The sequence below is a fragment of the Rhinolophus ferrumequinum genome, chromosome 9 (assembly GCF_004115265.2).
Source record: "Rhinolophus ferrumequinum isolate MPI-CBG mRhiFer1 chromosome 9, mRhiFer1_v1.p, whole genome shotgun sequence".
In the NCBI taxonomy this organism is placed as follows: Eukaryota; Metazoa; Chordata; class Mammalia; order Chiroptera; family Rhinolophidae; genus Rhinolophus; species Rhinolophus ferrumequinum.
This window is the reverse complement of record NC_046292.1, coordinates 629,598-650,073: the sequence shown is the minus strand read 5'-3', so window position 1 is coordinate 650,073 and position 20,476 is coordinate 629,598. Positions and strand designations below refer to the sequence as shown.

The following is a 20,476-nucleotide window of genomic DNA, read 5'->3' as shown; positions in this document are numbered from 1 at the left end:
GCTAGTGCTGCGGGGAGGGGAGCCTCAGGCCCCCAAGCTCTGGGAGGGGGACGGGAACAGGCTGAAGCGCTGCCTGTGACCTCACCGGGGCCAGGCCTCCTGCTCGTGGTCTACAGGCTGGCCAGGGCATCCCTCAGGCAGAAGGGGGTGCGTGCCACAGCCGGGCACCTCCGCCAGTCAAGCCAGTCCTGTAGGCACCCCCAGCCCCTCCACCAACTCATGCTGAGGTGCTCACGTCACCAACGCCCAGTCCAGAGTTTAACGCACCCCAGCCAGCCTTCCTGCCTCACCCCTGAGCAAACCGGAGGGCTGGAGGCCGTCCAGCGCTCAGTCGGCTGCCCCAGGCGATGGCACTCGGGCTTCCTTCACCACCCTGCCTTACCCGGACCAGCTGGAAGAGCCCTTCTTGGCCCCTTGGTCCCTGCAGATTACATCCTCACTCCAAGAATGCGGGGGAAGGAAGCTGGGCTGTCCGGGCCCTGCGCTCCCCACGTCAAGCTGGGCACGGGAGATACGGCCCCACCCCGCGGGGCCCAAGGCTGGCCGCGCCCTTTGCCCTCCCAAGAAAGGGTGCGGAGACGTCAGAGAGAAAGCCCTTTATCAGCAGACCCCGCGGGAGGGCGCTCAGCTCCGCACGCGGACTCGCCAGGAGTAGGTGCTGAGCACGCGCTGCCGCCGGCGCACCACGCACGTGTACGTGCCCTCGTTGATGGCGTTGGCGATGATGCTCAGGTGCGCCTCGCCCAGCGCCAGGTAGCCGGGGTAGGAGAACTCCAGGGGCTCCTGGTCCTTGTACCAGCTGCGGGAGGCGGAGGGCGGCAGGCTGGGCAGGGTCCCGAGCCCCCCGCCCACCCTCGCCGTCGCGGGCGGGTCACTCACTACACTTTGCCTTTCTTGTGCAGGATCTTGTGGCCGCAGCGGAAGGTCACGTTCCTGCCCTCGGGCACCAGCCTGGTTTTGGTCCTGGGGGGCGGTGCGGTGGCGGCCACCGTGGGAAAGGGGAACTCTGTTCGGGTCGGGGAGGCCACATCAGTGCCCCGCCCCGTCCCGCCCCTCCCGGCCAGGGCTGGGGACCCGCCGCACCGTAGCAGAAGTCGCAGCTGCTGGGGCACAGCCTCTTCATGAGCCTCCGGCGGGCGTCGCAAAAGCCCCTCCGTGCCCAGGACGCGCACACGAACAGCCGGTCCAGGCAGCCTGCGAGACGGCGGCCTGGCCTCAGGGCCCGCCCGGCACCCCGCACAACCCCTGCCTCCCGCCGTCCCGTCTCCCGCGCTCACCGTAGAGCCGGTGCAGCCCCCACAGCTCGTCCTGCGACAGCGCCTTCCAGCCGCGCAGCGTGGCGTTGAGGTGCATGAGCGCCCGGCCGTGCTGCGAGTGCATCAGGCCCAGCGCGTGGCCGACCTCGTGGGCCGCCACGTGCACCAGGTCGGTGAGCCACACGCCTGCAGGCCCGGCGGGTCAGCGCCTCGGACCGTCCCACCCGCCGCCCGCCGCCCGCCGCCCCGGGCCTTGCTCCGGCGCCCGCACATCTGCGTCAGTGCGCAGCAGGGCCTCCCGGGCGCAGCCGCGGGCAGATAAGAATGTTCCAGGCCCGCCGAGGCGGTGAGCTCGGCCCCCAGGAATGCAGCTCCAGCCCGGCTCCAGCGGCGTGGGGGTGGGGGGACTTCAGGGCTCCTGGAACCCAGGCCTGGGTTCTCCTCACAGCCTCCCCCTCCCTGCGGCTAGACCACCCCCCCAAGCCGGCCGCTGCGCCCCCTGCGGTGCGCAGGCCCCCCCCACCCACGGCCGGGCCTGCCGTCACCTTTCTTCCAGCTGTAGCGCGTGGGGCCCAGGACCCAGTACTCGCTGTCGTCAAAGTGGATGCCGCCGTGCGGGGGGAAGAAGGCGTGGGCCAGCTCGCCCGTGGGGCCGTCGAAGCAGTGGTGTAGCGCCGACTCCAGGCAGTCGGTGTGGTTGACCGGGTAGAAGCCTGAGGGAGCACAGGGCTGAGACGGCGCCTAGGGGCGGGCGGGGGCGGGGTCACGGCGCCCACCTATTCGCAGGTCGCTGGGCTGCTCGGGGGCCACCTCTCGGAAGCTGAAAGGGGACACGTCACTCCACATGCGGAAGGCGGCGGCCAGGCCCCGCCGGGTCTCGCTGGGGCTCAGCAGGTTCCGCGGGAACGAGAGGATCCTGGGGTGGGGGCCACGGTCAGGGGTGGTGGCCAGGCTGCTGCCACACTCCCCCCAGGGCCAGGGTCGCACCTGTAGGTGAGGTTGAAGTGGTCCCAACGCAGCCTGGCCGGGGTCAGCGTGTAGCGGCGTCTGCGGGGCGCGTGAGGGGGCAGCGGACTGGGGCCCAGGGTGGGGAGGACCCTCGCGGGGTGCGGCGCGGCGTCTCCCTTCAGAGGAAGCAAGTGCTGTGGGGACGCTGCAGGGACTGCGCCCAAGTCCGAAACTCGAGGAAAGGGGGCTAAGAGTTGACAGGGTGGGGGATGCAGGGCAGGGGGAGAGTTGACGCTCCCATTTTTTGCTTTTCTGCGTTTTCTCGTTTTCTACCCCAAGCGAGCGTTACTTTTACAGCCAGAAAGCAAAAAGATCCTAACGACAAGCCAGGTCGGAGTGGGCGGAGCTGGAGACCAGATGCTGTCCCCCACGCCCACCCGCGCCAAACACAGGGACTCGCGGACACTCGAACTCCCGCGCTGGACCGCAGAGTCGGGACGACTCACCTGCCCTGCGCTCGTGGCGGGCCGGGCTGCTGGGGCCCCTAGCCGGACAAGCAGCACGAGCGCCAGCAGCAGGCACAGAGTGCCCAGCACGGCCCCCAGCCAGCCGGCCTGTGCGTGGATCCCCGATGCCGCCCGGGGGACGGAGGCCCCGCGGCCCATGACGCCTGCGGACTCGCTGTCGGGGCTCGGGGAGCGTGGGCTGCGGGACCTGCCACAGCCAGAGGATCCGCTGGGAGAGGCGCCGCGCCGGCTCGGGTTACAGCCCCCGGGGTGGGGGCGGGAGGCGGGGGCGGCCACCCCTGAAGGGAACCAGCTGGCCATCCTGAAGTCGGCGAGGGGACCCAGGGCCTGCGGGTGGGTGGCAGTGGCCTGGGCAGGGCCTGCTGGGCGGGCGGGGCTGCTTAGGCGGGGTGGGGGGGCTGAGGGGACAAGGAGGGCCACGACCGCCAGGGAAAGGACAGACGCCAAGGGCTCAGTGTTAGGCAAGGATGGTCAGTTGGGGTCCCCAAACTGGCTGGGACTGAATGACTCAACGGCTTTTTCCCCAAATGGAATCCAACCCTTCGACACCGAATGAGACCAGGGAGTGAAGCCTTCATCCTGGCCGGCCCAGGACACATCCCCCGCAGACGCTGGCCCGACAGGGTCTCCGAGAGAGGGGCGGGGACGCGGCGAGAGGGGACGTGGCAAGTGAGTACCGGTGGCTGAGGGGAAAGAGGCGGGGTAGGCGGCCTGGGGATGGCGCCAGGAGGGAAGGGAACTTGCAGGGGTCCCACCAAGAGCTGGAAGGGGCCAGCAGCGGGACCCCCCCCACCCCCGGACGTGGGGAAAAGCGCACAGTAGGCGGGGGCTGTAGGGAGCCAGGAATCCCTCCTCCTCCCCCCGCCCCTCCCAAAGGAACCAGGCGCAGGGCCCAAGTCTGGAATGGTCCTGGGTGGGGGACAGTGTCCTGAGGCCGGAAGACCCGACGGGACGGCCTTCACGCTGTGCGGAGATGAGGCGCTGAGCCAGGGATGTTGGCCAGGGAGCTTCTGGGCTGGGGAAACCGGGATCCAGGGGCAGGATGCGCTGGGGTAGGGCGGACTGGGGGAAGGGACGTGGGGGAGGGAGCTGGGGGTGTGTGTGGGGGGGGGAGGCACCCGGCCAGACGAGGCCCGGGGTCCTGGCCCTCCCCGTTCTCTATCCAGGCCTTGAGGCCAGAGTGACAGTGGCGCGCTGGGCCAGCGGAGTCAGCGCCAAGTGTCTGGTGAGCAGCCGCGAGGCTCCGGGGAAGCAATTCGGGTGGTTCTTGGAAAGTGCGCGCCGCTGGGCCCAGCGTGGGCAGCGCCCCCTGTTCGTGGCTAAATATTTATGCCAACAAACCGACCCTTCCCGTCCTGTGCCCTGCCTTCTCTCCAGTTCCTGAGACCCTGCCGGGGCCCTGTCCTAAAACACGCCTCACCCCACTCGCTGCTTAAGCAGGACAACCGGGTCCTGCTTTGTCCAAGCCCGTCTCCACGGCCCGCCCAGGGGAAAAGACGAGGGGGAGGGGCGCAGCCAGGGATGGCGGGAAGGTCCCCAGTGGGGTGGACGGGGCGTTCTGAGCCCCATTCTTTCTCGGATCCAGACCAGGGTAGTGGGAGGCGGCGTATTTCCAGGCCTGGAGGATATTTCTGTCCCGGAGGCCGGGGTCTGGGCAGGAGTCTGGACGAGAGTCCAGGGAAGGGCAGGACGCGCGGGTCGGGAGGGGGCTGGGCGGGGCGTCTGGCCAAAGAGCAGGGCCCAGAGGGAGGAGGGGCCGGTCAGGTCAGCCCGGGATGCAGGACCCCGGGTGGGACGGCGCCGCGGCTCGTCTGTCACCGGGGCGAGAGGACCAGAGAACCACCCAGCCCCCGCCGCAGCCAGGCACCAGGCAGCCAAGTCCGTGAATCTTTTTATAAAACACGGTGCGGGGGAGGGTGGCTCGCGAGGGCGATGGTGGGACGTGGCTCCGGAGCGACGGGGGCGCGGCTACACGAAGATCTGGATGCGGTCGCGGACCGGCTGGCGGCAGATGGGGCAGGCGCTGAGCGCAGCGCCGCAGGGCGCGCAGGCGCCGTGGCCGCACTGGAACACGAGGCGGATGTGGCTGTCGATGCAGATGGGGCAGGTGATGCGCTCCTCCATCTGCCTGTAGCGACTCTGCAACTCCTCCACGAGCTGCCGCGGCGGGCCGGGCGGCGGGGCCGCGCTCGCCACCTCGGTGCCGTCTAAAAGCGGGCGGAGGAGGGAAATCAGGGCGGGGGAGGGGTGGGGCCGGTGCCGAGCCCACCCCTCCCGTCCAACCCACCTGAGCGCAGCTTCTTGCCGATGACCACCTGGCACCTGATGCATTTCTTCATCCTGCGCGCGCACTCTGCGGGGGGGGGGGGGGGGGAGAGGAGCGCGCGGTTGGACGGGTTTGATCCGGGTCCCCCGGGTCCCCCGACGTCCCGGCACTCACCCTCGCACACCGTACGGTGCTGGCACGGAGAAAACAGTACCAGCAGAGCCAGCTCCGAGCACACCAGGCACTCCGCGGCCTCGGGCCCGGACGGCGCCGCCACGTGCAGGTTCGTCACGGTGTTGGGCGTGCTGAGCACCAGCCTGGGGCACGGGGCCGCGCCTCCGCCCCCGCCTGCCTGCCGCTCCCTGCAGTAGGAAGAGAGGGTTTGAAAGGGCCCGGGGCCGGGGGCCCGCCCCCCACCTCACCGAGCTCACCGGAAGCGTTGGGCACAGCCCTGCAGGGCCTTGAGCACACGGCCCTCTGCAGCCAGGTCCAGTGGGCTCTGGCCGCGGTGATTGGCGTAGCTCACGTCTGCGCCCTCCAGCGCCAGGTAGCAGGCGACCGCCACGCCCACTGTCAGCTCCGTGCCAACGGGGAGGCCCGAGGCCTGTAGCTGGGCAGCAGAGACACCGGTGAGGGTGGAACGCTGGCTTGAGGGAGCCTCTGCGTGCACCGGCTGCCCCGAGCCTGGTGCAGGGGCAGAGGCGCCCCCTCACCCCCCTGTGTGAAGCCGTTAGAACTGAGGCTGGCAGCTGGGGGCAGAGGGACCTCGGGGGAAAGGCCGGGTTCTGACACACCACTGCCACCGACACCCGCTTCCCCAGGCTGGGCAGGAGTACAGGATCTCTGGGGAGCTGACCACGCTGTGGAGAAAGATGCCTCCTGCAAACTGCAGTCCCCCAGGCTGCCCCACCCCCAAGAGGGCCTGGCTCCCTGCTGTCACCCAGGTGGACAGTCCCTCAGGCCCTGCCTGGAGCCTGCAGCCAGGTGCCACCACTCCAGCACCCAGACCCACACTTCCTCACCCTGGACAGCAGCTGCAAGGGCCCTGGGTCCCCCCCGGCCCCGTCAGCCGCCAGGGGCAGCAGCTGATGACGCTGCAGGGCCACGTGCAGGGCTGTGTCCCCATCCTCGTCCTCGGCATTAACGCTGCAGCCAGCGTCCAGTAGCAGCAGCAGCAGCCCTACGTGTGCCTGCTGCACCGCCAGGTGGAGTGGGGACTGGAGCTTACGGTTTCGAACATTCACGTCACAGCGGCCCTGGGGAGGGGTCAGCACAGGCTCAGCCCAGGGACCCCGGGGCTCCGAGTCCCGCCCAACCTGGGGCCAGTCAGTGACCACGTCCACACCTCCCGGATGAGGATCTGCGCCACCTCCCAGTGCTTGTTGAGGGCAGCCAGGTGCAACGCCGTGAAACCGTCCTCCTTCTTGGCATCCACCAGCTGCCGTGCCCGAGCTAGAATCCTCCTGACAGCTCTGTGGGAGCAGAGGGGTGTGTCCAGGTTGGGGGGTCATCCCCAAAGTGGCCCAGCAGGTGGCAGGAGCCTGGCGGAGGGCTCTGTGCCCACCCCACACTCACAGCGTGTGGCCCTTGAGGGCTGCAAGGTGCAACAGGGTGAAGCCCTGACTGTTGGTGGCAGTGACGTCGATGGCCGGCACCTCGGTGAGAACCTCCACAATGCCACTGGCACCGGCGCCGGCGGAGATGGCACAGTGCAGGGGTGTGTTACCGTGGGCGTCCTGTAGGTGGTGGGCAGTGGTCACTTGACAGCACATCATTGCCACTGTCTGCTGGGTGACAGGGGTAGGGCTGGGGACCCAGCACTCACTGGCAGGTTGACATCACAGCCGCGCTCACAGAGGACCCTCACCACCTCCAGGAAGCCCCTCTGCACGGCCACGTGCAGGGCTGCACTCCGGGTGCCGTTGAGGACGTCGGCTCGGCACCCTGCACTCAGGAGCAGCCGGGTAGCCTCAGGCTGGTTCCTGGAGAGGAAGCCAGGGCGCTGTGCCCACTGGCCGGACTGCAGGCCCGGCCCCCACACCCCGCCAGGGCCTCACCCCAGGGCTGCATAGTGCAGGGCCGTGTTGCCCTCATCGTCAGGCAGGTCCACGCTGGCCCGAGCCTGCAGCAGCAGTCGCACCAGCTCCACCTGGCCCAGGTAGGCAGCCACCTGCAGGGCGGTTCTGCCTTGGTTCTTGGTGTCCACCTGCCAGGAGAGCCAGCAGGTCAGTCCCCAGCCTGCTGCCCCCTCCCAGGGGCTGGCAGGATGCTGGGGCAGGGGCCTCAGGGACTTGCCTCCTCTGGGTGCCTGCACAGCAGGTCCAGAGCCCGGGCCACGTTGCCCATGGCCACTTCGGCCACCAGCCTCCCTGGGTGTTCCGGGTCACTCTTCTGGGCTCGAAGCTTGTCCAGGGTGACGCTCAGGGAGCCTGGGGTGGGGGGAGGGCTGAAGTTAAATGGCGGGGGCAGCCTGGCCTCCTGCTGGCCGCCATTGCTGGGTGCCCGCACTTTTGTTTTCCCTGGCGCGCTCAGCCACGTCCAGGTTGGTGTCTTCCTCAGGCCGGTAGGCCACCAGGCAGGAGGGACTGAAGGTCCACAGCTGACCACCGACCGCCACACACAGGTTCCCGTCTCCGAAAAGCTTCACCACTTTCCCGACACGGCCCAGGGCCTGAGTGGGGAGAGCGTGGGGTCACAGCCAGGTCTCCCAGGGGTGTGAGGGAGGTGGAGTGGGGGGAACTCACAGGGGCCATGTCATCTGTCCACTCGCCATGCCCGGCCTGCAGCCGCTTCACCACGTCAAGGTCGTCGATGACCCGTACCACATCGCCCGCCCAGAAGGCGTTGTGCTGAGTGAGAGAGAGGCCCGTGAGGGCCTCCAGGCAGGGGTGGCAGCCCAGGGTCCTGGAGTCGGAGGGCACCCCGATCGAGATCCACGGACTGGCAGGCCTGAACTTGACCCTAGCCCACGCCCAAAAGCACAACCAAAGTGTCTGGCTGGATGAGGGCCACAGGTGACAGGCAGTCCCAGCCCCAAAGCCATGGGAGTGACAGCTGGGACGCAGCTGGGCAGTAGCATTCAGACCAGACGGAAGGAAGCCAGCTCTGGGCTGAGCCCAAGGCTGGCCCGTCCCTGCACACAGGTGGGGAAGCAGGCAGCCTGTCCAAGGCCAGACTAGAAGGCTGTGGGGGCAGGGCCCAGGACGGGGGGGGGGGGGGAGCGGCGGAGCCTGAGCAGCACAGGGTGGGCCACCTCCCCCACACCCGTGCCCTCACCTGTACAGGACTCTACAAACCACCATCTCATGAACCACCCCCCCCCCCGCCATGTCCCCTCAAAGGCCCCCAGGTCCCGTGCTGAGTGCTGGCACGTTCCCTCACTGGCACCTACCTCCTCCTAGCATCCCTGTCTGTGACTCCCCACTGCCTGTCCCTTACTGCCCTCCCACCTCCCCCATGCCCCATCTGGGTAATCCTGCTGCCCAAATGCCTTTCCAAGGCCATCGCCCGGGCCAAGCATCCTCCCTCCCACGTGCTGCCCACGCGCACCCACAGGGAGCAGTTTAGAGGAAGCCCAAGCACTTGCTTCCCACCGAGCACAGCGCGGAACTCCTCCAGTCCTCAGGAGAGACACTAGTGCCCGCCTGCTCACCCCAGCCACCAGTGTTCCCCGTGCCCTGCCCTCCTATGTCCCTTCACACCTGGGTCCCCTCTCCATGGAACTCATCCCCTCAGGACCCCACCAGACGCCCCCTCCTCCTTCAGGAAGGGGTGCAGAAGCGAGTGGGTGGGGCTCAGCCCAGCCCCCCATGCACCTTCGTGAGAGCCCTAGGGTGGAAGGTCCAGCAGGTCTCGTGGCTGAACTGCACACGCACGTCCCCACGGTCTGTGATGTGGTGCACGGTGCCCATCTGTCCGATAAACTGTGGCAGGTCGTGGAGGCTGTGGCTGGGGGTCCAGAGGATGTGGGGAGGGGAAGACACGGGGCCAGTGGGCGGGGCAGCTCACCTCCGCCATCCTGGGGTTCCACCCGCCGTGGCCTTCCTGCATCTCTCTCAGGACGTCTGTGTCTAGCAGACACTTCACCTTGTCCCCAGGCTGGAGGGGCTGGCCATCAGCACTCACCCTGCGCTGCAGCTCTGCTGGCTTCCCTGGGGGCGGGGGTGGGGAGCAGGCCTCGCTCAGGCAGCGTCCTCCCATCCTCCCCATGGCCACCCCCCGGGCTGGGGCCAGCCAGGGAGGGAGGGCAGCTGGGCAGCCCTTACCCAGCATGGGGAGGTGCTCCTTGTAGTAGAAGCCGCCGGCCGCCTCTCCCACACACCTGAGGTCCACCTTGCCCTTGTGGCCCATGCGGTACACATTGGTGGTGCCATCGGCCCACGTTACACTGGCCACGCTCCGGCCTGTCTCCACGTCCCAGCCGCGAATGTCCACCACACGACCTGGCTTCCCTTCCCCTCCTGGGGAGATAGCGGTCCCGCTGGCAGGCTAAGCCCGGGCCACGAGGCTGAGCCACAGTCAGCCCGGCCCAGCCCCCACCTTCCCACCCTGGTCTCCACTCACCATCCTGCGAGCCCCATTCCCAGTCGGGGCCACGCACCACCATCGCCCCCTGGAAGATGCCTCTCAACGGGACCCTTGAGAGGCCCTCGCGGGGACTCAGTGCGACCCTGCAATAGAGTGGGTTCCTGGCCATGCCGGGCAGCGGTGATGGCACAGGCCCTGGGATGGCTGGCCCAGCAAGCCAGTGCCCTCACACTCCGGGCCTGGAGTGAGTCTGCTCCAGGGACCCTCCCTGATGCCACCCTCACAGCACGGCCCCTGTGTCACTCTAGCCCTACTCACCCCCCCCCTACCCCCAAGCCAGGTGCTGCTGTTAGGGCTGTCCCCTGCATTCGGTGTGTGGCCTGGCCCAGGGAGGGCTCAGCACTTGGGTCCTGGAGGAAAGAGGAATGCAGGCTTGGCCATGGCACCCAGACAGGTGACCCCTGCTCCCAGGCTGGCCAGCGGGCAGCTGGGATCTGAAGTGCATACCTCCCCACCATGTATGTGCAGTGTCAAGACACAGGTGACAGCAGCATCTGGGCGCCGACCCCAGCCCAGTGGCCTCCTCTCCAGCCGTGCTAGGGTCTGGCTCCCAGTGTGGGCCGTCCACTGGCCGGCCCTGAGCCTCCACAGAGCATGCTGGCTGCACCGCTACACAGAGCCCACCCTCGGGGGGTGGCCCAGGGCATGCTGGCTGCACGGGGGAGACACGCCTGGCTCTGGGGGTGATGCTAGCCACAGCACCAACCTCTGCAGACCTGCTCAGTGGACATGACTGCCTTCTGCAGGGGGTGGGGTCAATGCCCAGGCCCCTGGCCACACTTCAAGGAAATGGCTCAGGAAGGACTTGACGTGTCCCCCGGGGAGTGGTTAGCAGGGGCCCGTTTTCGGTTCTCCAGGAACAAGGCCTCCCAGGGTGTCCGAGGTGCTTATCAGGAGGCCCTGGAGGTCATGAGGTGGGACCCAGTGCTGCCGGGGCCCCCCGCGCTCGCACTGACACCTGTGGTCAGCAGCATACTGCGCGGTGGCGACGACGGAACTCACGGGCGCGAGTGGGCCGTCTCGTAGCGCTCGAAGGCATGCGTGAGGTCGTGCTTGTTTTGCATGTAGCACTGCGTGCACAGGTCGAAGTCGAAGCAGACGAGGCACTTCCAGCGCATGCCCCGCAGCCCATGCTTCTTGCAGCAGTCACAGATGATGTTGGGGTGCCGGATGCCTGAGGGCGGGGCAGGGTCAGCGAGTGTGCCTGCGGCCCAACCCCCGCCCAGGGCACGCGCACGCACGCACCGATCTGGGCGTTGTCGTAGAGCAGCAGGTCATGCCCGCCCTGGTATCCCGCGCGGTAGTTGGTCCGGGTGCCGTGGTCCCACTGCACGACTACGGTGCGGTCGGGAGTCGAGGGGCTGCCGTGGCGGCCGAGCTCCACCACCGTGCCCACTCCGCCTTCACCGTTGTCCTGCGGGCCCCACTTCCAGTCCACACCGCGCACCACGCGCATGCCCACCTGCACGCCCGCCTGCGGGTCCGGGTCCATGGTGGGCGGGGCTGGGCTGCTCGGACCTGCAGGCAGAAGGCACCCTCAGGCTCTCGCTGGTTCCAGGAGGGCTGCCAGGGAGAGCTCAGCAGGGAGGGGAGGAGGGCACGTGCCACTGTCCTGAGAGAAGTGTGGTGAGCATGCGCCCTAGAGCCCCAAGGAGACCCACAGGCAGGAGGGTTGACTAGCTGTGAAGGCGGTGGTGGCCCGTCCTTGAGGGAGAGTTGGACACCTCGCTGTAAAGCCCTTCCAGCTGCAGTGAGACCCTGCCCTGTGGTGAGCTGCCGAGTGGGGACAGTGCTGGTAAGAGGGCAGTGGATCCCCAGGGAGCCAGGGACAAGAGCCAGCAGGGGAGGTCCCCTCAGCAAGTGCCCGCTAATAGGTCCAGTTCTGGGTGGCTGGCGCACAGTGGGCCATCAACACGTTTGTTTAAAAATGAGTGGATGTGGATGGCAGGTATCAGCAGGAAAGGTAAGACAACACTGTCCCAAGGAAACACTGTGCCGCCAGAGCTAAGAGCCACTGTTCGTGACACCACTGAGGGACCGCAAAGGTGGCGATGCCTCAGAGAACACATCTGCAGTGTGCACAACCCACACAGGACTTGGATCCGGAATGTGGAAAGAGGGCCCAGCTAAAGGAACACAGCAGACAGCCCAATGGAAAACGGGCAAACACTGGACAGATGCCACCCAACGACTAACACATGGCGTCTGGTCACCAGGCCGCTGCTCACCAGTGTGACACCACCCACCGCCCGCAGGTCGGTGCACAGTGCCTCGAGGTCACCTGGCCCCACTGCCGGGTCCAGACCCCTCCTGGCACGTACCAGACGGCGGGGGCACACGTGTGCACAGCAGCGCCCTCCCTGTGTCCTCAAGGGTGAATTGGGACATGAAGTGTGCTTTAGCCCCAAGGGAGTGGGAACCCACCCACTCCACCAGCAGCAGTTGGGAACAGCAGCCACACCCCCACTGCCCAATTCCATCTGTAGAAAGTTCACAAATGGGACAAGCCAATCCAGGGCGTCAGCCAGGGAGGCGGAGGCAGCGGCAGCGGCGGCCTTGGGGGGCTCCAGGATCCGCGACTGTATTATTTCCTGATCTGGAAATGCAAGCCTGTTCACCTTGCAAACTTGGCTCGCTCGTGTTGACCCTTATGTGATTCTTCAGTAAAGATCTTTTGCGACATGAATGGATTTGAAAGATTTAAGAGGGAAAATTGGACTTGGAGGAGAAGGGACTTGTGGGGATTCCCAGAATGCAAGGCGGCAGTCACCACAGCATTTGTGGAGACTGTGCCAGTGGAGCAGGACCTCATGTAGCCGCCAGGACCTCATGTTCTCGTGACTGGGAAAAGCTGGCCAGTTGGGGTGCCCCTGCAAGCAGGGACCTCTAGTTGGGCCCGTCTGCTCACACTTGTCTGGGCCTGTGGCTGCCTGGAACGAAGCCACGCTGGCCAACGTGGGGGCAGGGTAAGGCATGACCCATGACCACAACCATTTCTGGGTGGACTCTGGGCAGGGAAGTGTGGCAGGTCCGCAGCTGGGGAGCTGTGGGGTGGGGCCTGTGCCCTCAGGGGCAGTGACACCTATGCCATTAGGCCACACCCTCGCTGTGCTGCTCTGCCTGAGACACTTGTGGTAGCTGCCGATGAGGTTGCCCCAGGCAGGAGGCTGAGGCCACAGGTCGATGGCCTGACTGCCAGGATGGCAGCCCTTGTCCGGGGCTTGCAGGGAGCACCCCAACTGCAGAGCCCAGAAACTGGCCCCACACCAAGATAAAGGACTTGGGGCAGGAAAGGACCTAAGTGCCACTGGCCAGTGCTGTGGTCGCAGATGGGCCGCGTGCCCTGGAACCAGCCTCTCAGCCTGCTTGGCCAGCCGCCACACCTGCCCATGTGCTGGCCTGAGAGCTCCAGACCATACACTGCATGACCATCTCCAGTAAGACTGCGGGCAAAGCTGGCTAGTGCCTGGCCCTGCCCTCGGGGGAATGGGCAGAGAACAGGGGGTGCCTGACAGGCTCTGTGGGAAATCAGGCCCAGGGCCAGGCCTCGCCAGTCACGGCCCCACAGGGAGCAGCAGGGTAGGGTCACCAGGGTAGGCCCGCCTGTGACAAGGTGCCCCTGGACAGCACCTGTTGCTTTCACACCCGGTATTTTTAGCACAGGCAGACAGCGCTCCTCCAGCCCTGGCCAGTGAACCACCACCACCGGCCCTCATGGGAGCCACGTGGGACACAGCTGGAGGGGGCACAGGAGCGTCCTGTCCTGGTGGCACCATGGCCTAGGAGCCTCCTTGCTGCCTCCCTGAAGCTCTGAGTCTGCCCTGCGCTTCAGCATCTCCATCCTGCGTGGCATCACACGGAGCCTGGGCAGGGCCTCCAGCCATGCCTGCGGCTGCCCCTATGTATTCGCCATAGCAATGGGGCACCTGGCTCCCGGGGCTCAGAAGCCTTGGCACAGCATTCTAGGACCCTCACGATGTGGGCTAGATGGCTTTCCAGTCTTCTGTGCCACTTCCCTCCACCCACTTCCCTGCCTGGTCTTTGTCACTGGCATTCCCCTGGGCCCAGTATATGGCTGATGGTGCCCACGTGACATCAGGTCCCTGCTGTCAAAGCTCACTACCTCACCTCACAAGGTCCCACTGGGGTCTGAGCAAAGGGGTGGCAAGTAGGAAACGGACCAGGCTCAGGAGCAGGTAGGCAGCCATGAAACCCAGAAGGGCTAGGGAGGAAGGGAACCCCCATTTCATCAGGAAATTCACCCAGAGTTATTTCTTTTCTTCCCTTTGCAGAAATGCTGTACTCGGCCATTTTCCTCAGTTTACAGGCAAGGCCCCTGGCTGCCATCCAACCCCCCTCAGAGTCTGTCTCTATAAACGTTTAAAACGTCTCTGAGGCCACCAGGGTGTGAGAACTCGGGCGTCAGACATGCTTTAGCAGGATTGCAACTTACCTTAGAACACACACCGGCCTCGTGCCTGCACCCCAGACATTTAGCGGCTATTTCCTGGGTCACAAATGTGCTCAGCCAGCAAGATCTCCTGTTGGAAACCAGCAGCCATTGCGACACAGACCTCAGCAAACCAACCAGGTAGCCAGCCAGCCAGTCTGGGGAAAAATGGTTTTAAAAGGCAGTTTCACACTCGCAGCATTTACCGTCATTTACCGTCATTTACCGTCACTTACCGTCACTTACCGTCACTTACCGTCACTTACCGTCACTTACCGTCACTTACCGTCATTTACCGTCTCAACCAAACAAGTGGACGTCGGTCCGTCCTGTTGGTTGCTTGTTTCCCTTCACAAGAAACCTCCAGCTCTTGGGGGGCAGAGCTATTTACAAACCATGCACTGGGATGGTGTAGGAGCAAGGTGTGCCCTTATTTGTGACTATTTTATTGGAAGAACTTAAAAAGCCGTACAGATTAAATCACATTTGGCTGGAAAGTTGGCAAAATGCCTTTATTCAGAAAAATAAAGTTGCATGAAGCTGCGACGGCAGGTGATACCAGGCAGCCGCTCCGCTTCCTCCCTGCACAGGGCTATGCCTGACGATGCTGTTGGCATCAACACCACGTGTGGCACCATCAACAGGCTCCTGTCACGTAGCAGAGGTGGACATCCTGGGTGCCCAGGGGTGTGGCCCATAGGGACCCGGTTGAAGCCCTGAGACAGAGCCAAGGAACCCGGACGGGGCCCAGCCCGAGCACACCTGCTGGGAGAGGCCCAAAGGAAGTGCGGGGCGGTCACCACCCAGTCTTGGCCACCCAGATGGAAGCCCTCAGGCACCCTGCAGACTGCAGGGGCCCGGCCCAGTCACTGCACAAGGCCAGTCTCGGGCGGGATGACATTGAGATACTTGTTGCATCTGGACCAACAGGCCAGAGTAGAATGACAGAAGAGGGCGCCTGCCAGGAAGGAACGTTTCTGCCAGGGCTTCCACACGCTTAGGCTGCCTGATCCCCAGTCCCGCTGGTGCCCACAGAAGTCTGTCTGGCACCTGTGCTTATTTCTCCAATTGGCTCTGAACTCAAAGGAAGAAAGACAGGATTATTTATCAACCCCACCCCCACCTCACACTCAAAACCAAGCAACATCCCGTAGACATGGCATATCAGAGTCCACAGGGTGGAAGAGCCAAATCTAAACTACCACGCCACACGCCGCCCAGAGCTCACCTGTCCAGCCGTCCAGTCCCCGCGCTGCCCGCGCTGAGCCTGTTAGGCTGCAGCCCTGACGCCTGGAGACTTGGGGACTGGCACTGACTTCAGCGCAAGCCCGGAGCCATGCAACCCTGTGGCGGCGGGGAGACGCCAAGACGCAGTTAGCCCTCCGAAAGGACAGCGCGGCCAGGGCGAGCCTGTCTGCCCGCTGTCTACATGTCCGTTCCCGGGCCAGCACCCACGACTCCCCGGGCTGCCCCCGGGGCCTGCCTCCCGCCCGCAGAGCTCCCTGGTGTCTGGCGGCCCCGCTCCTGCAGTCTCTGCCTGGGGCCGCCGGGCGTGCAGCCGGAGTGCTGACGGCACTGGCTCTGCACACGTCAGAGCCCCGCGCTGAGCCCCGGGCACCAGCGCCGGCCGGCGGAGCGAGCGGCGCGCCGGGCCCCCACGCCGAACCTGCCCCCCGCCTCGCCGCGTCACTCCATCCCCCTTCCTCCCGAAGCCGCCCAGGCCCTGGCCACAGCCGGACCCTTGCCGCGGCCTCAGTGCCCGCCTCGACCCCTCCACTTGCCCGGAAGTTTGCGATCCCCCCGCTGGGCGCGGGGGCTCCGGGAACCTGAGGAGCGCCGAGTCTGTCAGCCAGCCCGCCGGCCAGTCGAACGGCCTCGGAACGCGCGGCGGCCGGCCAGCGGGCCCTCGGCTGCTCAGCAACCGCCAGCCAGGCCACCCCGCCGCTGCGTCGCGCCCGAGCCCACCGGCGGAGACGGCCGAAACCCCCCAGCGCTCGGGCTCCCGGGGCCGCCGCGAGGCCTGCCGGGAGTTGTAGTCCGCAGCCCGCCGGCGCGGGGAGTGGGGTGAGGGCCTGAACCACAGCTCCCAGGAGGGCCCGCGGCGGCGTTGACGCAGCGGCTGTAGGGGACGATGCGGCCGGGCGGGTGTGATGCACAGAGCACCGGCCCCGCGCCCCACAGCGATGGGAAGACCTGCTACCCTGGGAAGGGTGCGGTCTCGGGCGCGGGCTTGGCTCTGCGCCGCCGCTGAAACTGGGCGCGTTCGTGTCGAACAGCGTGGCATGCACGTCGTCAGAGGGTTGCGGACTGCGGCGGCCTCACGGGCCTGTCACCACTCCGGGGGGTGCGGGGGCCGAGTGGCGTGCGTCTGTACGGGAAGGGGCCGGGCTCCTCGTCCGGTTGGGTAAGGGGACATGCGCCCCTAGCCACCGAGGGCCGAGCATGCCCAGTGCCGGGACGCGGAACCAGTTGGCTGGAGCCCGTGTGTCTGACCCTGCCAGCCTTGGGACTAGGCGGCTACGCCCCTTCGAGACGGGGCCGGAGCCTCTGGAAGTGCGTCAGAGGGCGGGGCGCGTCGCCCTCTAGACTCTACGTGGCGCAGCTGGGTTCGGAGAGGCGTTCCGTTTCCGTGGAGACAGGCTGTGGGTACCTGGGCGTCTGTCTGCGGCGGGATGGGCTGGGCCTCGAGGACGCAGAGAAGAGGCGTGATCAGTCAACTCCTTTAACGTGATTTGTTTTAAAATCACGTGACGCAGTACATGGCTTTAATTCACGCAGAACGAGAGATAAAAACACTGTCCCCTGTGTTCTTCCAGAGACAGATACTTTCATCTCTTCTAGCTTTTCCTCTGACAGCAACCTCCATGTTTCTAAACCAGAGACTGCTAGTTTTTATGTGTTAACTTAGACATTTCTATGGATTTCTCCATAAGGTCAATGAGAAGTTGGCTCTCGAAACAACTCCCCTTCCCCCGCCAGCCCCTGATGGTCACGGTACCTCCCTACCCGTAGGATTAAATCACCTGTCGGTGAATTTCATGACTGTGCTCCCTGCTCCCTGTTACTGCATAAAAACGTGCCTCAATTCTTGTACAATCTTTTTTCTTTTGGGTTAATATTTGCCTGCTATTTTTCTTATGCCTAGATTTTTTACTAACGCATAACCAATTTTTTTTTCAATATCTAATACCTTTGGCACACGCCTATTGATTGCGTTTTCCAAAGGTTCAAACACATTAGTTCCATTAGTTTAATACCTGGAGACCTCTCCGCCAGAGTCCTCTGTCCTCCTGTTCCGATCTAGACTGATTGCTTTCTAAGCCCATCGCACAGCTCTGTCATCTGGAGCTTTTCTCTGCTGTCATCATTGTGACTGCCTTTCCCCTATGTTGGGTTCCTCCTTTCCTGGAGCCTGTGCCAACTCCCTTCTTGGTTTACTCTCTCATTTTGCTGAAGTCAGTCCTCTGTAGTAGCTTCCTGGAAAGCTACTGCATGTCTGAAATGTGTTTATTCTACACTCATATCTGATTGATAGTTTGGCAGGGTATAGAATTCTAGGTTGGAAATACTTTTCTTTCAAGATTTCTGAAGTAATAGTGTTTTGCTTTCAGCTTCCAGGGCCGCTGTTGAAAAGTCCAAAGCCATTTTGAGTCCTGATAATTTGTGTTCATTCTCTAGGAAAGCTTTTAGGATCTTCTCTTTAGCCTTGGTGTTCTCAAGTGTCACAATGATATACCTTGGTGTGGACCTTTCACTCAGGGTACTATACACACAGTGGTTCTCTTTATCATAAAAGCTCATGTCCATCAGCTTGGGAAATTTTTTAAAGAACATTCCCTTACATTTCCTGTGTTCTCTCTTGATGGGATTCCTATTACTCAGATTCTGATGGGGCTTCTTGGATTAATTCTATGTTTTACCTCTTTTACTGGTAGCTATCCTTAAAGTTACCTTCCATCTTCTGTTGATTTAAGCACTATGATATTTGATGTATGACAAAAAATACACATTTGCTTTTTTTTTTTTTTTAAGCTGGGCACAGCCCACAGTGGCCCATGCCAGTATCAAACCCGCAACCTTGGTGTTATTAGCACCACACTCTAACCAACTGAGCTAACCTAACCGGCCACCCCCACATTTGTTTTTTGACCTCTATTTCTGGCAAAGAGATCCTAAAACCCTTCAATTTCATAAGTGAAGAGAGTCATAAAGTTTATTTTTGATATTCATAATAAAACTCTCTCAACCAGAGTTTGTGTTAAGGTGGTTTTTGAAAAGCCCCTAAGGATGGGCACTGGTTGCCAGGGGAACCAACCATGTGATTAGATGGTTGGAACTCTCAGCCTTACCCCGATTTCCAGGGAGGGGAGAGGGGCTGGAGATTGATTTCAGTCACCAATGGCCAATGATTTAATCAATCATGCCTATGTAATAAAGCCTCCATTAAAAAAGGATGGGATTTGGAGAACTTCTGGGTTGGTGAACATGTGGAGATGTGGGGAGAGTGATGTGCTCAGAGAGGGCATGGAAGCTCTGTGCCCCTTCCCCACACCTTGCCCGGTGCATCTCTTCCATATGCTGTTCCTGAGTGCTATCCTATGATAACAAACTGGTGATCTACTAGGTAAACTGTTTTTCTGTGTTCTGTGAGCTGCTGTAGAAAATTAATCAAACCTAATGGGGTTATAGGAACCTTCAAGTTATAGCCAGTTGATCAGAAACACAGGCGACAAGCTGGACTTGTGATTAGAGTCTAAAGTGTCTATGGGGGTGTGTCTGTCTTATAGGACTCAGACCTTAACCTGTGGCATCTGTCGCTATATCCAAGTAGAATGTCAGGATGGAGTTAAATTGTCTTGTTTGTGAAGAAGCAGAAGTGGTTGGAGAGGTATTACGGAAAAGGTGGTGACAACGGTGTTCCAGAACCAGAGTGGGACATAAGTAATCTTGCTGCTATGGTTCCAAGCTGTAGTCTGAATCAACCTAAATTTTAAGCAGAAGGTGAACTTCTGAGATAGAAAATCAAATACATTTCAAAAGTCAGGATGTGGGATCAAGGAGAGCAGCAATGACCCTGGAACCAACAGCAGTGGATGCATCTCACTCCAGTACTAGCAGGATCCTGATTAACTGGGCTGCATTGGCTCAAGCTTGTACTGAGCAGAGAAGCTTCTGGACAGCAAAGAATGGTAGAACCCCCACTAGAATGATGCCAAATGGACAGGGTATGTCTACAGTGGGATCTGGTGCAAACAGTCAAGGGAATTTTCAAGGGAATTCAAACTTTTAACAGAATATAGCAACCAGAATGGGGACAGCATCCCGCTGCCCCCTCTGCCCCCTCCAGGTCAGTCATGGATACCACCCACACCAGGCCCAGTGGACATTGTTTCTCCTGAAGACAGCAAAGTCAGGACAGCGGGCCATCCACCCTGACCACAGGCACATACTGAACCAGAACGGCCATACAGCTTCAGTGTGCCACCTGGTAACTTTGCAGTGGGGCCAGTGAGCCAGTTTGACGGTCAGTGTGGGGCTGCTTTTGGTCCATTGCAAGGTAGCCAGGACCTCCAGGACCTCTGGCACTTCCTGAGAATCCAAGAGAAAGGACAGTGTCACTCAGGCGTTGGCAGCATTCATGTCCTGTGAAGCAGAAGCCTCCACATTAATACAGAATGGAAGACTCTTCTAGCAGATTCTTGAAGGTTTTAAAAAGATGGAATGTGAAAAACAGAAAGAAGTTAGAGAAAGAAAGAATGGAACAACAACTTTCACAACTGTCCAAAAAAGAAAAGAAGGCCACAGAAGATGCTGAAGAAGATGGTCCTCATTTACCTCAGAGAAGGGGATTTGACAGTGACGAGGACACTAAGAATGTGGAGGCTGCAAGCAGTGGAAGTGTCACCGGAAGTCGATGTCTGGTTCCTCAGCAAGAGCAGACTGAACCCCAGATGACTGAAGAAGAGAAGAATATCAAATGGTGTTGCCAACAAAAACGCTTATGACTGAAACTCTGCTGGTGTCACAGATGAAGACATCTATTACGTAGTCAAAGATGAACAGCAGAAGCCAACAGCTGGCAGTCGGGCACTGGCTTCCCTCAGGGGACAGTGCAGATGACAGGAGACAGGCTCTGAGTATGACAGGGGTGAGGAGGAATCACAGCACCAAGAAGAGCAGCAGCTGGTCCATGATAAACTGAGGGAAGAAGAAAGCCACAAACAGAAAGGGTGGCAAATGCAAAGAGCTGATCCATGAAGTACAAAACAGTTGGTCACTGAGATAAACAGTGCCAGAGGAGACGGCACTGGTTTTAGAGCCGAAAAGGAGCACAGAGGACTGGAGCTACATCCTGGGCATCGTTCTAACCCCTTTACTTGTGTTTTCATACCTAAGCCTTGCTCAACCCAACAAGCCAGGTGGTATTGTCAGTCCCGTGTCA

The 20,476-nt window shown here is 62.4% G+C and overlaps 2 protein-coding genes and 1 pseudogene across 6 annotated transcripts; 1 reads left to right on the top strand and 2 right to left on the bottom strand.

The window, feature by feature from the left end:
• Positions 1-114: 114 nt before the first annotated feature.
• On the bottom strand, positions 115-3,122 carry MMP23B (matrix metallopeptidase 23B). 4 transcript variants are annotated; one of them, XM_033114258.1, is made up of 8 exons: positions 2,711-3,086; positions 2,244-2,380; positions 2,033-2,172; positions 1,802-1,969; positions 1,278-1,368; positions 1,084-1,194; positions 880-1,006; positions 115-799 (listed from the first exon to the last, which is right to left on the bottom strand). In XM_033114258.1, exons 1-8 carry the CDS (start codon positions 3,029-3,031, stop codon positions 494-496), a joined length of 1,401 nt encoding a protein of 466 aa, XP_032970149.1. In that variant the 5' UTR covers positions 3,032-3,086; the 3' UTR covers positions 115-493. The 4 variants fall into 4 exon arrangements, with proteins under 4 accessions (XP_032970149.1, XP_032970151.1, XP_032970152.1 ...); XM_033114259.1 differs by having other exon boundaries at positions 582-799; positions 1,278-1,442; positions 2,711-3,080; XM_033114260.1 differs by lacking the exon at positions 2,244-2,380 and having other exon boundaries at positions 2,033-2,243; positions 2,711-3,122.
• Positions 3,123-4,609: 1,487 nt separating this feature from the next.
• MIB2 (MIB E3 ubiquitin protein ligase 2) lies at positions 4,610-15,378 on the bottom strand. Of its 2 annotated transcripts, XM_033114405.1 has the most exons (20): positions 15,263-15,378; positions 14,038-14,192; positions 10,830-11,102; positions 10,587-10,758; positions 9,561-9,667; positions 9,263-9,457; positions 9,006-9,148; positions 8,813-8,920; positions 7,742-7,846; positions 7,506-7,668; positions 7,293-7,426; positions 7,055-7,203; positions 6,823-6,979; positions 6,573-6,733; positions 6,343-6,469; positions 6,020-6,253; positions 5,429-5,607; positions 5,172-5,359; positions 5,019-5,084; positions 4,610-4,938 (listed from the first exon to the last, which is right to left on the bottom strand). In XM_033114405.1, exons 3-20 carry the CDS (start codon positions 11,074-11,076, stop codon positions 4,700-4,702), a joined length of 2,874 nt encoding a protein of 957 aa, XP_032970296.1. In that variant the 5' UTR covers positions 11,077-11,102; positions 14,038-14,192; positions 15,263-15,378; the 3' UTR covers positions 4,610-4,699. The 2 variants fall into 2 exon arrangements, with proteins under 2 accessions (XP_032970296.1, XP_032970297.1); XM_033114406.1 differs by lacking the exon at positions 8,813-8,920 and having other exon boundaries at positions 4,612-4,938.
• A 3,040-nt stretch (positions 15,379-18,418) lies between these two features.
• On the top strand, positions 18,419-19,612 carry LOC117027468 (arginine/serine-rich protein PNISR-like; annotated as a pseudogene).
• Positions 19,613-20,476: the final 864 nt, after the last annotated feature.